Here is a 19,390-nt window from a genome sequence, read left to right on the forward strand (position 1 = left end):
AGTCCTGTTCACTGTCTCTGGGAAGTGAAATAGCTCTTTTTTAAAATTTATTTTTAAATTATGCTCCTATCTACAAATGCAAAGCAAGGACAGAGAACATAGAAAAAGGAATAAAGACAGCTGACTAAAGTGAAAAACCACATCCCTGTGGAGTAGAGATCCCAAAGAAAGCTTCCAGAGCGCTAAAGTGAAAAAGATCCAGTTGCTGTGGTTGTAGTGAGTCTCTCCCTGGCAACCTTGCGGGGCTGTGGGTAAGTCCTGCAGCACCACTGCTGCCCAGCTTGTGACCCTGCACACTCGTGGGTCACCAGCCCTGAGCTGAGGCACGTATCTCCTGCTCCTGCAGGAAAAATCTCCTAACCACCAGGAATTCTTACAGGTTTTCAACCCTATTTCACTGTAAGAATTACAAGGTGCCTGGTGTGTGCTCCAGGGAAAACAGAGGAAAGATCAGTTCTCCCAAGAACCTAGAGGCTGGCACTCCTTGGCTTCCAGGCAAGATTTGTGGTGCCATGAGCCACTGCAGAGAGCTCAATACACCACTAGACTGCAGCAATTCTTTTCTGCATGAATGGGAGCCAAGGCCATCACCTCAGCTCCTTCACATGGAGTGTAATGCTCCAAAGAAACTCCATCAGATGAGCTCTGCAGAAGTGCCCAAGCCCTCTGAACAGTCTGAGCAGGAAGCAACAGCACATCTGTGTGTGTTGATCTGTTTAATTACCCAGGTAATCAAAGTGCTGCTGCACCAAGCTTCAGAAGGCACATTGTTCTATCTACATCCAAAAATCACTTTTCAGTCTTAAAGCCTTTTCTGTTGCTCAGAAAATTTATATCCTGGCAATTAAAATAATCTTCAACTTGTAGCATTATCCAATTTACAAGCTTATTGCTAGTTTAATGACAATCAGCATGCCCAGCCACACTGAGCCAGCATTGCAGTGGGATTTTTTCAGCCTAACCGCCTACAGCAAAAGGATTAATGGCACCAACTTCTCTGAAAAGAGAACACTCACCAGTGGACAAACAGGGGAACCTCACAACCTCTACACCTCTGAGAAATGAAGCAGGCTGTGACTGTTTTAAAACAAAAGCCTTGATTTTCTTATTAAAGTAAAATTGTCTGCAAGGGCATTCATAAAGAAAAGCCAGCTTTTAAGAATGGGTGGATTTATCAAGCTGCACGTCCTTGATCATCAATATTTTAACGTTACTACTTTCTATTCTATATTGCAAATAAATCTCTACACACTGTAACTACAATCATCTCAGCACAACATGATCCACTTGTCCTGGAGATTTAAAGTTGGACTCAGCTGCAAAAAAGCACCTGAACTAGGTAGGAGGATGGCTAAACTGGTAAAATAGTCTCTCAGTTTCAGCTAAATGATGAGGTAGCAGCATGCACTGTTATTAACCTGAAGTTCATAATGAGAGCTTAAATGAACAGTTCTAAGTGGACACAGGCCTCTGTAAGGGAGCTGCACTCCTGCAGTTGGCACTAATTGATCCTTTTGCTGGCAGGCTCAGTGGAAAAGGCAGCAGCAGCAGGAACTGCAGGCCCTTCTCTGTCATGCAGAACAAAGTCACAGTCCCGATTATCCAGGAGGTTTGATCTTAATGCTCTACACTTCCACAGCTTCTTTCATCCAGGAATGAGGCAGCCAGGATAGCAGGGGAGACTGTTGTGCTACTTTTGCCCTTCTCACACCCATTTTGCAGAAGGTCTCCTGTTTTTGGAGTTTTCAGATACTTTTTCAAGTGTACTCCATGCACATTCAGTTACAGAACTGAATCTCTGAGAAACTGAAATTATTCATCTCTCATACACAGCTTTACCCAGGTTTCTTGAAAACACCATTAATTTTGATTTTAATCCCCCTATAGGGAGTTTTGCTGTGAACTGGACTCAACCCATCATATACAAGAGATAGACTGGGCTGATATAATCAGTTTTAGAGACAACATAGTAGAAAGTAGAATTTGGTCCAGAAAGATGCCATTTTAAAATTCAGGTGGAAATCCTGACTAAGGCAGATTTTTCCAGCGCAGCAGATTCTGGAATCAATTAACAAAACAATTCTTATTAACACAGAGAATCTCCAGACAGTACCAAGGAAGCACAGAATCTTTGTAGAAAAGCCCGCAAGGAAAAATATACTTTAATACCAAATTGTATCCTCCAGCATATGCAGAGATTGCCTCAAATCTCAAATGCATCTTACGTGAATCAGGGGCTAGCACTGCAGAACACCACAATAAGAATTTAAGACAGGAAGTGCAGATAATTTATCTAAATAAAGCTTTCGGGAGAATAACTGATTTATGTTGATACTGATCCAAGCTGGAACCTGACCAGGATGCAGGAGTTAGCATCACTACCCACAACAGGTTCTCCATTTATGAAAAACAACACTCTGTTTTTACACATGGAAATAAATTAAAATGCTAGCTTTATGCTTCAGTCAAAAGACCCTGTTCTACCAGAGACTTGTTCTTGAATTATCTCTAGAATGACTCAGAAAACGGTGCAAAGTTTTTCAGTCAAGACTATCACTATTCATGCAAGCACCTAAGGGACACAAGGAGTTAAATTTCACAGAAGAGTCTACAGTCTTTAATGTCACACAGCCTCTATTCATAAAAGAATTGCGAAACACATAAACCGATGCAGAGAAAAGTAGTGAAAGCTTCACAGCTCCAAAAAATATACCTGTAGTTGGGAAAGGGGGAAAAAAAAGGAAATCTGAAAGTAGATATAGTGCAAGTGACTTCTGCTAAAAGCAGGGTCAGCACTTTCCACTGGAGACTATTTGATTTACACTATTTTGTTTCAACTGAAAAACGAAATCTTTCCTTGGCAGATTCTGCTCTACAGAGTCTATTACAGATACTTCTGAGATACCCAGCATCATTTATAAGGGGACACTTACTACTGCTGAACGTGATCATTTTGCTAAATTTCCCAAAGTTCCAGAAGGAAATAATGTGCAATGCAACACAAGGATGTATTCAGTTAGTTGCTGAAGTCAGGAGTCTGGAGAAGCTGCAGAGTCCTGGAGGAAAGGCGCGCTATTGATTGAGATGTTCAGGGTCTCCCCTGAAGAATCCATTGGCTATCCTGGACCCACAGCCCCAGCTTAGAGCCAGGAACACCCCAGGAGGGACCACTCTGTTTTTAGCCTTTACTGATTTTACAGAGCTACTCCAAATCTACCCCCGTGTAAATCACATGAGAGGAAGACCCCATCATGTATCTTGACTATCACAGCTGAGACGGCCACAACACACAGAGCGTCACCACACAGTTTCAGAAGGCTTTAAGCATTCACCCATACGCAGTAACACCTTACCACATCAGAAGGCTTCAGGCACCTGCCCGTAGACCAGATCACTTCAGAAGGCTGCAAACATCTGCCCTTCTTGTTCTTTAGCCCAACCTTTTACACCCCTGATGTTGATGCCCTGCCCCTGTGTGCCCTCTGCTCCCTTTGGTGGCTGGTCAGTGCCCCTGGGCACTCCATGGCTCAGTGCTGTCAGTGCTGCTCACAGCTGTGCCCACTGGGGATGAGGCTGGGCCAGCCCCATCCCATCACCACAAACTGCACCCACATTGATTGCCCCTATTTATTCTGATGGGATAGAGAGGCTTTTTTTCCCTTTTTTTTTTGAAGGTAGAACAATAAAGCACTAAACATTAGGTCCCAGTGATCACTGCAGATATGCATTACTAGGTATTACCCCTTGCAATTCCTTTTTTTGCTATATAGAACTGTAACAGTCAGTAAAACACACCTGACACATATGAACACACACCTTTGAAACAGGACACTGCAGCTGTAGAAACCTTTACAAGATTTACTACTCTCTGGGTGTAGAAAGCTACACTGATCCATGCTTTAGAGCAGCTTCTGCACCTGGAGCACCAAACTGGAGTAGTGGAAAACTTCAGGAGGGTTAACTGGTCTCATTTTGATCAATTTTGGGCTCACCTCACTGCCTCTCCAGGTAATAAAGTAAATTGCCTGTAGATGGTGTGGAAAGACATGCTATACATACTTTGACTGACAAAAGTCGTCTATCCATAAAATCCATCACAAGCAGTTTGAAATATATACCCTGAAAAAAAGCAGGATTTCTTCCAAATCACACACAATTTTATATTCACATCCATAATCTATATGTTGTTATGAAAACTGGACAGAACAGATGCTTTTATATGAAAAATGCAGATTCGTGCCTGCAGAAACATCTTGCTAACGTGGATAAGCTTCACCAAATTGTTTCAACCAGGAAAAAAATGCACAAAACATCATTTCCAAAACAGAACATTTGACTTCAACTGAAGCTGAATAATTTTTTTTTAGGTCTGAAACTATTAAAAAAAGCTTTTATTTTAATTCTCACATTGGTTGATCCTAATCTAAATCTTTAAAACCTTTTTGGAACTACATCTCAAATGAAAGATTAGCAAGTCACATAGCTCCCATCATTTCAATCATGATATTCTGGGATATACAATTAGTTTCTGGGATGCACAGAACAGTGGGATAATGGTTCTACAGAGGAAGTAGGTCTGAGCTGGCCAACGCATTCAATATAAATATATAAAAACTATCATTAGTCATGAGAATCACTCTGCTGACATGGCTGAAATAGGAAAGAAATAGGATTAGCTGGCACATTATGATCATGTTCCTTTTTTCTCTTTAGCCCATTTTCTATTAATCAAGAAGTCATAAGCAAATAGGCACAAAAAGCAATGTTTTAAAAAAGAAATTCAGAGTTAGGTATTATGCAGAATGTTCGCTCATTCAGCACTTCCTTCGGTTGAAGTGCTTTTCACATATTCCACAACAGCAGTGAAGCCATTCTGGGGATGCTACTTGACCACTGCACAAACACTTCAGAGAAAGATGGGTGAGTACATTAAACTTGCTAGATAATTTAGAATCCCCCTAACAGTTTTGAGTCAATCCAGGGTTAGACTTGGGGTCAGTCCTTTGCAAATCAATAGACACTAATTAGCTCTCATCTAACTGCTGGAAAAAAAAGAATGCATGAACTTGAGTTTTCTGACCAGCAGACTTAATTAGAATTCAAACTTGGTGGCACAAGTGGTAAAGTCTAAGGAAGACAAAACCTCTGTAACTGGTAAAAATCAGTGTTTCACCATGCTCTCTTGTACAAAAACTACAAAAAGTCCCTCACCAGAAAAAACTTTCCCATTACTACTTCTCCGCAGGCCATCTTCCCCCTTGCAGCTCCTCCTCAGCAGAAAACCACAAATTACAACAATGACAACCACCAAAAAGTTTTAGGGAATTTAGCATGCACAGCAGAGTACAAAGACAAATCAAGATGTGTGTCATGATGCAGCAACCCTGTGATCCACAAGACCTGATCCATGTTCACTAAGTGGGCTGCAGCACCTATACAGACTGAGATCTCTGAAATGGAAATGAGACAAAGAAATCACAGGAGGCAGCCACCCCTGAAATGCACTGCTGCACATCTCTTGGAAAAGCTAGCAGCTGTGAGATACTGATTACAGCACACCTCACTGGGACAAATCAACAGACAGCAGCACTTCTAGCAAAGACAGGTCTTCCTCCCATCACTCAAATAAGCAGTCAGAGTGTGGGGTCAGGTAGGCAAGAATTTGGCACATGCTGTGCTGCAGTAGTATGGACCAGACCTATTATAAAGACCCAAAGGGCATAGCAGACAAAAAAACTTTCCAGTATCAAATATTCTTTCTCTCCAACAGCTTTGCTTATTTCAGGTAAAGAGCTGAAAACTCCTCCTTAGCCAAGTGACAGATTGGCTTGCTGTATGGCTGTGACACATGTTCTCCCAGGTCCATCAGTGGGAATGAACATCTTCTTACAGCAAGGACAGCAAATTTGTAATTGCCAATTTCAATTCATCTTTCAACAGGATCAAAAGTAGGCTGGATTTTGGTGGGGATTATTTTTCTTGGTTTTTTTTCCTTTTCTTTTTTTGTTTGTTTTGTTTTGTTCTTTGGTTTTGGGTTTTGTCTTTTTTAGGAAGTGGGAAAAGGGATCAAAACTCGAAGAAGGTGCTGCTAGCCTAAGCTCTCCAAGTTTTTTACTGGAAACAGCCTTGCAGTACCTCTGAGACAGAGGTAAATTTTACTACCCTTGTATAAGAGACAGCAAAACCGTGCTATTACAGGACAATTCAATTTACTCCAAATCATGCTATGAGCCACCAGAGGATTCCACCATTTCCCAAGTTCAGTCCCTTTACCAGACAGGCTAGGCCCAAATCCCTGATGTTTGCATGTGACAAAACTACCCATGGTGAAATCAGCAAACACAATTCCACACATCAGCCCAGGAGAAAGATGTGTGAAAATAATGAAATATACACAAAATGAATGGCTATGCATAGACTATACACCATCAGACACTAGCTATCTCTTACTCAGACAGCTGCATATAATTTTAAAGACGGTCCTTTTACTAAAAAACTCTCAAGCTATAGGAGCACCCATACAGCCCTACCTATTTTTTAAATTCTTGACCTATTTTTTAAATTCTTGTTTGAATTTCAAACATTACATTAGAACAAGCTCCAGTAAATATCTGTCCCAACAAAGGGGCAGGACCAAGCATTCAAAGCCAATCACTTAAATTATAAGTGGACTGAAAGCAAACATGTAAATTGCACTTGAAACAAACCAAGCAAAAAAACTTTCAGCATATCTAAAACATCCAAACAGTCTAGCTAAATAATTACATGCAAGTGACCAGATAGGTCACTCCATTCCAGCAGAAGAGTGCTCAGCTGCACTATTATCCATTCCAGGAATGCAATTCACCCCTCCTACAAGTGCCTGGGCAAGTTATCCACAGCACTGTGTCTCTGCAGGTTGATCCTCATGCATTAAGGGCTTCTGTGCCTCCTGCATGGTGTTTGTGTTAGGGTTGCACATTGCCACTTGCTATTTTAGAAACAGTTAAGATGATAAAACAGATCCAGAGCCTCAGACACAATGGCAAGGATATGCAGGAATGACTGCTCAGTGGATTCACTGACATAACTCGTTCCTACGTTCACTCTTTCTCTTTACACAGAAATCCTGTCACCTGATTCTCTCTTGCTCTGTGTGTACACAATAGTATCACCACTAACACATCTTTGTGAGACCAGCTGAAAGGGTACTCACTGCCTTTGAATATTTCACACATTGCTGTGCACTAATAAAATGAACTCTGCATTCTATATCTGCTGATACAGAAATGTCTCCAAATAGCCAGGCTGGAGTGTGTACTGTGAGGCTGTGTGGTAATTATTAGTGCCCAGCAGCAGAGCAGGAGTGTCTACCCTGGAGTCTCTATCAGAGGGCTGCACATGAAAACTCAAAGATGATTTCAAATTTGAAGTTTCAAAGGCATCTGATATTTTGAAGATCAACAACAATATAAAGCAGGTGATACAACAGAGGGAAGCCTCTGGCTCTGACAGGAAATATAATGCATACATATTTAGAAGAATAGAATCTCCATGGGTGAAATTTGGAAATTGCTTCACTGCAGTGATCATCACAGCTTCACAGAAAGTGGTTTTATCTACATCAATCATTTCTAAATTTTTGGCTTTAGATCACCACGTTGTTCCAGTGGAGTACAAGCCTTCATATAGCAAACCTCCTGACAACAGGAACAGAGTTTTTAGGCTGCCTTATGAGTTTCCTTAGAAAAGGGGTGATGGTCTTCCAGTGATCTCTTGCTCTCCAACAGCACAGAAAGTACTGCTCTCAGGTTGTAACTTAAATGCCCAAAACCAATTCACACAACACCTTCCTCACAATAAATGAACGCAGGTTTTCATTTATATGGGTTGGCCTGGTTGGAAATGAACGATGAAAATACACTGTTGATGGTTCAAAAATAACATAATCTAAAACATTTTAAGGAAGCCAAACTAAATCAAAATTAGCATTCTAAAACTGGTAATGACAAAATATGTACTTTAAATGGAAAATGTTAAATCGATGGTTTGTGACAATACAGAAACACTGAAAATACATCAGCTCTCTCCTTTCACACCTTCTTGCATAACAGTCCTACACTGGCAGTAGGATGGCCTCCCACCTCCCAGACACTGAACACAGTGAACCCAGAGGAAAGAAACCCACTGTTTTCTGCAGCTCTTGGACAAGCTCCCGAATCAGCCTTCAACAAAACTGTGGGGCTTTTTTTTGTGGTTGTTAAAAGCTTCTGTCACAGGCTAGTTTCCCATCATGGCATCTCCATTTCCTCCCAGAGATAAACTCCAGCTGTTATATATTTCATGGGAAGGTGTAGTTAATCAGTAGCTCTCCAACCTGCCCCAATAGCCCCATGGGTCCCCCAGGCCCAGTGCTATATAGGAAAATGGAACAATTTCATATCTGCATCTGCACAAAATCTTTCCAAAAATAAACAAGTAAATGGCACTCTTTACCATGCTTTACTCTTTATTCATTTGGTGAACTCAGAGTTTCTCAAAAAAGTGTCCACCCCTGTAAGGTATTTTTTCCATCTCTACTGTGTGAGTTAAATGGCATCCTAGCATCTAAACAGTACATAAATGTGATCTATGCAGCAGAGGAGAGTAAACTTATTCTGAAATTAATATAAGAAATAATAAAACATAGCTTGAAAGTGGTATGGTTCCTTCTGCTAACACTGAAATCACATTAAGTTTCATGACAAATCATCTGCTCTGCCATGAAGTGGAAACAAATGTTAGCTGGAACACACCTTTCACCTTTCAACCTAGACCCAATAACGCAAAAGCTTTGACCCCTAAACTGAAGCCAGCTGCTTTTCTTGGTCATACAGCAGGTACACACGATACTTGAGTGCATTTGCAGCATTTTCAGTGGTCTGTAATGAGTAGAGTTGTGTAGACAGCACATTTCCAGGTGTTTTATCACAGAACACTGGAGAAACCAGAGTATATTCCATATTGGGAGAGTTCAGGCATCTCCCCTGTGTTCGCTGCTCCCGCAAAACCAGCAGTACCCGGCCCAAACTTGGCAATGCTTTCAGCAACACATGCTTATGCTTTTGGCAGAAGGGAGCTGACCACTTGCAGCATCAGTGTCCTTTGCCAGCTGGCCAAAGAGCACACAGATGCAAGGGAAGCAAATTATCTGCCCACTGGCAGAAAGAAATGCTGAACAGCACCTAAAGGAAACGTGGGCCTGCGCACGTGCGCTCAGCGCGAGCGAGGGTGCTCGTGAGCACACACACCCCCACACCTGAGCCTTGGGAGAGGGAGCAGCTCGGTGGAACCGCACAAACTGTCTGCTACTAGTCCTGAGGTATCATTTTCTGCAACACTCTCACAACAATGAACATGCACTTTTCCCATTAAAATCTCCCAAGCTGAATTTTTAGGATTAAACACAAGGACTGCAAGGATGCTAAAGTAAATTTTTAGAAGTCTGAAATCAGATCCCTTCAAGAAAGTGCCAATACAACCACCTACAGGATTTTAGCAACCTAAGGTTAGCATGTCTTTGCAACTTCCCTCTTTTTTTTTGTCTCTTGAAAAATGAAAGCTCATGAAAAAAAAAACCCAAACCACTACATATCTATATTTGGTAAAATACAAAAAGCTTTCTGGATTTAGAAGATACAGAAGAAAAAAACTCAGAAGAACTAATGGTACAAGAATTTGCAGCTGATAGGTTAGATTTAGCTAAGAGATGGAATCTATCTGTAGATTAATTAGATTCTACAATCACAGCCCCTTTTCATCTGCACACATCCCACCACTGCCATTACATGATCAACAGATTTTAATGAAAACTATGCTTTTCATTAAAAAATGCTTGAGAAATTCAAGGGAGACTATACATAAGGTTTAGTTTACTTTTCTATATATTTCTTCAAAATTGTACATAAGGCAAGTGCACATTTGTTGGCTGTAAAGGTGTACAACAGCAATTTTTTGCAATGACAGTGCAGAGAGGGAATATGAGATCTGTGTGCTAATGAGCTGACACTGCAGAGGCTGGAGCAGTGTTAGTACAGTGCACTACAAGTGCAGAGCAGAACCACAGACGTGGGTTATTTCTAGGGAATGTGATCTACAGAGCTATACACACAATTCAACATTAACACCAACATCCTTCAGCAGATTATGAGAAATGCATGGGAGATATTGCTTCAGTGACAAATTTATATATTTGAGTTGTTATATTCATATTATTTGAAAAAGCTAGCTCACTCCCTGCGTGAGCATTTAAAAAGAAAATATAACCTGATTTTGATTTTATAAATTCTTAGGTCAAGTTAGCTTGCTTTCTGTTTCTACTGATAGCAAAAAGCTGCACATTTTAAGAAATGTAATAATTTCCCTAGAGCCAACTGATAAACTTCAATTCACCTTTAAATACACTAGAATTTTCATCTGTGTTTGCATTTGTTCTCTGTTAAGATATCATACAGCTAAATAAATAAGTGGGCAGATAAATACAGTGTGGATAAATACTGTATGAATGTGTGTAAATTAAATATACAGAGAGAGGCTTGGTGCTAGCAGCAAAGCAGGGAATACATGTACATAAATCAGATTATGCATCATTTAACTGAAAAAGAAATGAGAGGGAGGGGCTTAGGGCAGGAATTTTCTTCTGCTTCTAAACAAGTTTGTTCCCAGGTTGGGATATTGCCAAATCTGCCGTAGCAGAGGTGGGCTATTTTTCTCAGGCTCGTGAGAATACTTCAGAAGGTTTTTTTTCTCCTCTGGAATGCACCAGATTGCATCAAACGGGATGTGCAGCTGCACAGTAAGAACCTAAGTCTTTCTGAGCAGAGCCCCTTCAATTCCTGCACACAGGAACACTTACTACAGTCATTATCATACAAATCAATGCAAAAGAGAATGAAAGGTATTATTTTATGGATACTGACTAGTACAGGCACTAGGCTCAGGCTACACATGCTCCTTTCTTCAATTTCCTCTCAGCTCCTGTACCTATCCCACCACAAAGTCAGCCTCAGCCTCCCTCCCCAGTGAAGGCAGAGTCACTGCAGGTTTCTCTCCTATGGAACCCTGCCAATTGCAAATATTGATCAAACGGCTGTGTGACAGCTCTGGAGACATTATATGCTTATCTCCAAGTGAGGCAAAAATGTTGTGGAAAGAATTCTTTCATGGATATGGCAGCACACTGAAATTATCTGCCACTCCCGTAAGAAATGAAGATACAGTTAAAGGCTGGAATTTTGGTTAGGTAGAGTGAGGAGCTATTAATTCATCCTAATGCATTGATACACATAAAGTGTTCTGACTTTCAAAGATAATTGGTACCAGATTCAAAAGAATAACTGTTCTGATGGGGCTTTTTGTATTTTGAGCTACTGAAGCCTATGACTGTGACTTAGACTCACTGTATTCTTTTCTTACCAACAGTATTATGAGATGGTTGACACAGTACAGACAAGGTCACCTTTTCTTTCGTCTGTTTCTTTTTTCACATCTTCTGCTTTAAAATAGGTTACTGTAGGTACATCTTCTTTGGTTTACAGTTTCTCCAGAGATTTAAGTTTTCCCAATTTTACTATACTGGTAATATGGGTGTTGGAACATGCAGCCCTGTACTACAGAAAACCATCCCACTTTACTAAAATTGCCACAGCTTTTAATAAGCATTGACAAAAATCATTAGATGTCAGAAGATGAGTAAAACACTGACTAAATATACTGAACAAGTGTGTGGATCACTTCTGTTGGTGGGGGAAGAGCTGGTAACAACTTTTAAAAAACAATTAATAATTAATCACCCAAGCAGTTCAATGTATTTAGTTTAAATCCATATAATTGATATTTAGGAAACTGCGCTTGAGATGCAGCCTCTTGAAGGGATTACACTGATTAAGGATTAATAGTCTGATGTTTGTTGTAAGAGCTGTTGAAGCTGGATAGGATTAGTAAAATAAGATGCAAAGTAGAGACACGCTTTTATTTACCATTTTTTCCCACTTTACCAAGTATTTTTATTGTATATTACATAATTAACCCCCCTACAAATGTTTTAAAGGTTCTACTTCAAAGTCCTTTGGAGAGTGTAACACTGCACTACCAAGAAGCAGTCACATGGGGGATATGTTAGAATATCAATCCAAAATTTGTCCAAATATTTCCTTACTGTATATTTTTTAACCATCAACTTTCTCAGAATATACAGTGGGACAGGAATGTAAGAACTATCCTATCTCCTGCAAATAAAAAAATAAATAAGTTATTCAAAACACATAATTGTTTTAAAGCAAAAAATGCTATTTTTCTGTACTTGAGTACTTCATTATTTCAGTACAATGCTTCCTCTTTGACCATTTTACACCGCGAGTACAAACGTGCAAACTGTGAGAGGAAACCTGTTCATAATGTGAAGTTAGTACACTGCATTCAGTGGTCCATTAGATCATGTATCCTCACATTGCAAAGTGCATTAGTTACCTTGGAAGAGGACTCCTTTCATTTTCAGTAACTTACAATAAAACTTGTATAGAATCGAACTTGGATACATCAGTAAAACAAATATCCAGGAACTACTGTTGGTAAATGAATGCTTTTTAAAATGCAGAACACGCACAAGTCTCTCTGAAAGAGATTTTGCATCTTAACACCACATCAGCAATACTCAAAGTTCTATTTTGCATCTTCTGTTAATAAAAGCTCAAATTGTATGCGTGCACTGCTTGTGCAGAGCTATTTCTCCTAACGCCAAGTGTTCTGATTCCATTTTCTCTCCCCTCAGCTCTAACAGTATGTGTCAGTTTACAGTCTCCTCAGCTTTGCACAGGACTCTCACTGTAAGAAAACAACTCAGTATTTCAAGGCAGATGAGGCAAGTAAGCCCCTCCAGCCTTCTCCCTCTCAAGGTCACTTCTAAACAGTGGTTTCTGGTTTTTCCCTACATAGTATATTATTTGCAAATTATGCCTTTTCACACAGCTAGGTTGTAGCCTCAACAGAAAAGGGATCTTTCTTCATCAGCAATTCACTGATTGCAGCTACCCAGCACTGCTATATCAACAACATGGTTGTTTTCCTGAAAAACAAAACTGAGGGGATGAGGTGGTGAGAGAACTTTTCCTAAGGTATTCCATACAATGCTGCAAATCTACTAAACCTCCAGTCACTACACACATTTGTTGCACTATATTTATTGTATGACCAAGAACTCTAGGCTTCCAGGAAGGAACTGAATGCAGGATAGATAACAAATTAATATATTTTTTAAAACCATGTATTTACTTACAAGCATTTGTCACTGAAAAACTGTTGGAAGAGTCCAAGTGATCTACGTGATAGTTCAAATGGAAGGGCTTTTCTGTGGTATTTTGGTTTGTGTTGTATAGCTGCACAGCAAATCGAAATGCACTGTGCTCCTGAACCGTGTTCCTCATGAAAAGTCCACCTAGGTGAGGAGAAAAAAATAAAAAGGAAAAGAGGAAAAAGGATTTCAGAATTAATTTTGAGGAGAAACAATGGCAATAAGTTATATTTGCCTGCTGCACACTGCAGGGGAGAATGGACAGGAGCAGCCTGAACGTGAGCACATAACTCTCACAGAGCACTGACACGAAATACATATTCCAAGTCCAAAGTTAGGCTTTTAAAGCCACACACCACATCCAGGTGCCCCCTGAGCAATGAGAGTCGCTTGGAGCTGCAGGTGCACCTTGAAAACCAGGCCACTTCTACACGGATGCCCACACAGAGACTTAAAAGTCTAACTTGGGGAACCGTGGCTCCTAAATCTTGTCCAGACTACCAAAATATCGGCACTGTAGTTATGTGCGGGGACACGGCGGCGTGCGGCGTGGCAAACGTGCGGTTTCACGGTCTGGTGGAGCGATAGCGCGGCCGAGGGAAGAAACGATGCTCCGAGGGACGGCAGGGAGCAGCCCCCGCTTCACTCGCTGCCCTGAGCCTCACGGCTCGCTCGGCCCCGGCTTTCGGGCACGTCGCTACAGATTCACGCCACGACTCTCTCACATTATGTGCTCCACGGGATGCGCCGCTCCAGGGCACGGTTCCGCAGAGCGCGGACCCGATCCCCGCCGCTCGGAGGGGTGCGGGCAGCCCGGCGCCGCTCGCAGCCGCCCGCCGGCACAGCCCGGGCACCGCCGCTGCCTCTCGCCCCCAGAAAGGGGAACGAAGCGGAGCAGGGCTGGCTCCTTCCCCGCTGCGCCCGGGCTCGTCCCCCGCTCCCCTCCTCACAACTTCCCCCCGGCTGGCGGGGAAGGCGCGGGTCGCGGTGCCGCGGCGGGCGCTTACCTATACTGATGGTGTTGGGGAACCCCGCCAGAGCCTCCCCCAGCAGCCCCGCCAGCAGCAGCAGGAGGGTCCGGGGCGCGCTCTGCCCCATTTTCTTCAGCCCCTGCGGTTCAGCCCCTAAACCGAAAGTGGCGGCACAGGCATGGGCGCAACTGGAGACTCGGAGCGGTGTCAACGGTGGCGGCGATGTTGGCGGAGGTGGTGGGGAGGATGGTCCCCCGCCTTTCGTCTCTTTTTTTTTATTCTTTCCTTCCCCAAATCCCTCTGCTCTCGTCTTCACCCCAGTCTAGCAGGGCTCATTGGCTGCGAGATTGCCTTTCTCCCCCGTCGCCAGCAGCCCCCCCCCAACGCAGGGACTTCCCCCAAAGATGGTGGGTAGCGGAGCCGCCGAGGCTGCTCCGCCCGGGCCGGGAGGGGGTTATCGATCAAACTTGGCGTGAGGCGGGCTGGCAGCCGCTCCGCTCCGCTCCGCTCCGCTCGGCCCGCCCGCCCAGCCCCGGCGGCTCCGGCCGCGGCTCAGCGCTCGGGGCTGCGGTCGGCGGGAGCGCACCGGCCTCACGTGGGGCGGCCCCCGGGCTGCAGCTGCCCCTTTAAAGCTGCATCGGCTCGATGTGTGTGTGTGTATGTGAGAGAGAGTGCGGTGCGTGCGCCTGTGGGCGGGCGGGGGAGGGAGCGGGGAAAGGAAGGAGGGGCGGGGAACCGAGCCGAGCCGAGCCGAGCCGCGCCGGGGCCGGCAGAGGAGGCCGGGGTGGTGGGCAGGTGGCCGCGTCCTGCCCGTGCCCGATGCGGGCGCCCCAGAACTTGTGGGCCGGGAGGCAGCAGAGGCGGCTCGGGGCCGGGGGCGGGAGGCCTGGTGATGGCCGGGGCAGGCGGGTGCCGCTGGGCCCCTCCTGAGGGGACAGGGATGGGGAGAGACGTGAGCGCAGGGGCTGCCGAGGGAGGGCTGGAAGGGGCCACAGCCAGGGATGCCGAGGGACCGTGCTCTCTCCCGAGGGGGCTGCCGGCCCTGCGCCCGAGTTCTCCCAGTCCCTCCTCCGGTGCCAGCGCATCAGCAGGGAAGCATCATCCGCCCACAGTGCTGTGAAGTGAAGAAAGACAAGAAGAGTTGAATCCCACACGAGGGAATGTTAGGTCCTTCCCAACCTCCTCTAAAGGAAGGAACTCTATACAAAGTCTCCCTGTTTCATCCTTGATGCTGAAAAAGACACAACATGTGTGCCAGCTGACGAGCTGCCCCAGCACCGAGCGCACGGCAGGGCCAACCTGCAGGGGAGCAGGGGGATGGGTGGCGGACATCCCGTGTGTCTTGAACACCAGCCCTGAGACGCCCCTCGTATCCACAGGGAGCTGCTGTGCGTCTGCCTGAGTCACGCTCTCTGTGGTCTTTCACCCATCTCCTTGACGCTGCGCTGTATGGATCCTACAGTGCTTTTCTTTTTGCTGCTTTGGGGCTCACAAAACTGTACAAAATAGAGACAGAAAAGCAATACTAGGTAGAGTTGTCCATCTCATAGGCCTAGCAAAGAGTGTTCTTCCCTTAATATTTGCTTTTCCTCTGATTTCAGCAGGTCACTTTACCTTGGTGCTGCTCTGCTTCTTTTTTTTTTTAATCTTAATCTTAGACTGTGGCATTATTTGGGTCAATGTTCAGATAGGGATAATATGAAATGCAGTTGCCTTTGCATTTGTAAAATAATCAACCAGTGCCACTGGCTGTAGCATCATGTAAGTAGTCAAGGTGTAAGATTGAAGATTGCTGCAGGTTACTGCACAAATTCTGATGAAGAACATCAGAGATTCAAACTATTACTTTTGAAGGAAGCCAGAGGTGGAGGTGAAGAGCAGGGCGCCACAGTCATGATGCAGGAGTGTAACACATGCTTTTAGTGACATGTGTGACACCTGCTCACTCCAATGTGCATGCATTGGTTGCTTCATGTTGTGTTCCTTTATGGGAATCATTCCCAGAAGATGGAGGCTGTTAGAGTTCAGGCAGAGTAGGGATCAGGCTGCAGGGTGGATGGTAATGTTCCCTATTTAGATTGAGATGGCAATTGTCACTTTATCTCTCTTTTTAAAGAAATGGTTTTCTGTATGGACAGGTGGGGTATAAGGTCCATGATTGTATCTATAGCACTCCTCAAGCTCAAAGCCCTTAACACATATTACCTATGAATTCCTGTAAGCATCCCCATGAGGCATGATTGTATTCTTCTTTTACAAATATAAAAATTTAAAAATCAGGGAGAGCCACTGGCCCACCGCACCTAACCAGGACGTTTCAGACCCAGAATTAGCATCTTGAGCAGCAGCCTGGCTTTGCTATAGAGCACTCTGCTCACAAATGTCTTTTGGGAAGGGCAGCAGATCTGAAAGCTACAGACAGGTACAGGAAGTTTAGACATTAAGGACAGTTGTCAGAAGTGTGTTCCTCTTAGCAAATAATTTCTCTGCCTTGTTCCAAATTACTTACCTTTCCTATTCTACACACCTCCAGCCTATTTCTAATGTATTCTCTACAAAGTCCTGCTGTCCTTTTTTTTTTTTTTTTTTTTTTGGTGCACTTTGCTAGTGACCCTACTTTCTTCCTGTTACTTGCTCTTGCAAAGTTCTCTCCATTTCTGCAGCTAAGTATTGCAGGCTGACGGCCACCTGCCACATTGACAGCTGATGGTGCACTGAAAAAATTGTGAAAGAAATGATGTATAACATTATAGATGTTAGAACAAGGGAGGAGATAAAGTGAATGAATGAATGTGGCACGTGTCAGAGTCTCAGTTTCACACACTGCCAGCAGGGTGGGTACCTTGTCTCCAATAAAGTGGTGCTTCACAGTCTAATCTACAAATTGACAGTCTTGTGGTGATCCAAAATGTATCTGTGCTGAGAGACAAATTTCCATTATCACCCACATTCTACCTTCTGAAGCCCCTTACATGTTGTAATTATTCTCATTAGCATTTGGAATGTGCAGTTTGCTTTTTTGCTTATGCATTAGCCTTATGGCATGATTAGCAGGTACAAATGGCACAACAGCTATTCCATATGGATTTTGGAGAAATCCAGAGACCTCATCCCAGTTTGTCTTTCTTACAGTGAACCCAGTGTGTACTGGGACAAAATGGTAGATTACTTGCCTTTATGTGCATATCAATGCCATGGAAATATTTTACACATTTTGCTAGGGATGCTCAGTGACTTGAATTAATGAGTTCTGTGGTAACTGAGGCCATACCAGATGCTTTCCCAAACCTTCCCTTACTAAATACAACAAAGATTTTGCAGGATAATCAAGCTTCATGTTTAGATGATTTATAGTGTTGTGGGACACTGGGAATTCAGAGTATCTACCTGAGTGGGAGAAGGTAATGATTTATAATTAGCTAATGTGTTTTCATTGTGATGTCTAATAGTGCATTAGAAAAATGCTATGGAATTTGGGACACAGCGTTCTCACTGTGCTTTCTGATGTTAGTAGGCTAAACCCATAGTGTTAGCATAAAGTCATGGCAGAATCTACAGCAGGATTCTGTTGCTGAAGCTTCACCCTAACTGCACTAAGCAGACTTTATTACTTTTGTCATTCCTATTTCTAATTGCAAGAGAGAAGCTCAAGGCAGAGAGATTCTAACAAATATTTTGTTTATCCTAGTGTGAACCAAATCATGTCATAATTGCTAATAAATGCATTATCAAATGTGTCTTACACTTTTTTTTTTTGTTTGCTTGTTTTAAAGCAGTTATTTCTTCATAAAAGCAATGGACACACAACTAACCAGTCTTTATGTCAATGTCACCATTTTGATTAGCTAAACTGATTAATTCTACAATAGACAGTTAACAGATAGAGTGACAGTGGGGAGAGACAGAAGAGAAGATGAAAAGGGATTCAGGGACGAGATGAAACTACAGATAGAAGGAGTCAAGGGGAAAGTAGGAAAGTACAGTGTCAAAAGGGAAAATGAATACAGACATTACAGCTTCATTTTGGAAAACAGGTCAAAAGGACATTAGTTAAGATCTGATTATGAGTGGCCATGGAACAAACTATTGAAGCTCTCCTGTTTACCTTTCATTACCAGGCAATAACAGAGACATAAAATGAAATTAGAAAGCTGCAGATGAGAGACAGTTTAACAAATATTCTGCTGTGCGGTTTACAGCTAATCTATAAAGCTGTCTTCTACACAATATTCTTGCCAAAATAATTGTTTTTAAAAGTTGGAAATTTTATGTGAATTAGCAGAGTAAATGCATTAGACTATCTAGTAAAACACTGTAGGGATTAATATTCAGAATTCATTGCAAAAACATGTTTCTTGCTGCCTCAAGAAAGACTTACTCCTCTTATTCATTATGAGAGTTTACAGTGTCTAAAGTTCTCTGAAAGTTACTTTTTGCTGGTTAGTTTTAGAGACAGGTTCAGAGACTACTTGAATCATTGATTTGTTGTTACTCATTTTTCCAAAGAACAGTTAACAGGTGAAATCCTAAAACCACAGAGATGTATAGTAGGTTTATCACCCCTATCACTGGAGTTAAGATTGTACCAGATACATCCTGGCAGAACAATTGGGTCTGGCACATAAGAATATGTTTTAGTACATGGAAGGATGATCAAGATTTGTATAGGAACAGGGTCAAAGAGGAAACTTGTTCATAAACAAAAGTCATTACTCCATTACTGGAATCTATTTCAACTTTAGGTAGCAGAAGCGAATTAATACAGCAACTTTTATCAGAACTATACATGGACTGTAACTGTAATAACATATCAATTACAATTGCACAAGTAAGACACAAATGTGGAAACAGTCAGTACGGACAAATATCTTCATATTTCTTGGGTTTGTGGTATCGTCAGGATACATCCTTCTAATTCTAAGAGCTATGGAGCTGTGCTGGAAATATAGTGTTATTATAGTGCCATAATGTCAGAAACAATTTATATTACCTTCTGCTTTCCGATTAACTGTACACTAGGCACTGCTGGCATAACACAACCCTGCAATTCTTACTTAAACCTGTACTTTGCTGTGCTCATCTATATTTATTACATCAGGAAGCATTAAATCAA

At 42.7% G+C, this 19,390-nt stretch overlaps 1 protein-coding gene across 2 annotated transcripts in view; it reads right to left on the reverse strand.

Moving 5' to 3' along the window:
- GRIA3 (glutamate ionotropic receptor AMPA type subunit 3) overlaps nt 1-14,714 on the reverse strand; it is a 143,688-nt gene extending 128,974 nt beyond the window's left edge. For both annotated transcript variants that reach the window (XM_041396396.1, XM_041396395.1), the window contains exons 1-2: nt 14,314-14,714; nt 13,292-13,450 (exon numbers count right to left, since the gene is read on the reverse strand). In XM_041396396.1, the coding sequence (XP_041252330.1) occupies nt 13,292-13,450; nt 14,314-14,404 (250 nt within the window). In that variant the 5' untranslated portion in view covers nt 14,405-14,714. The remainder of the gene's footprint in view (nt 1-13,291; nt 13,451-14,313) is intronic.
- Nucleotides 14,715-19,390: the final 4,676 nt, after the last annotated feature.

This window comes from Onychostruthus taczanowskii, unplaced genomic scaffold (genome assembly GCF_017590055.1).
Source record: "Onychostruthus taczanowskii isolate IOZ18803 unplaced genomic scaffold, ASM1759005v1 scaffold13, whole genome shotgun sequence".
Classification (NCBI taxonomy): Eukaryota; Metazoa; Chordata; class Aves; order Passeriformes; family Passeridae; genus Onychostruthus; species Onychostruthus taczanowskii.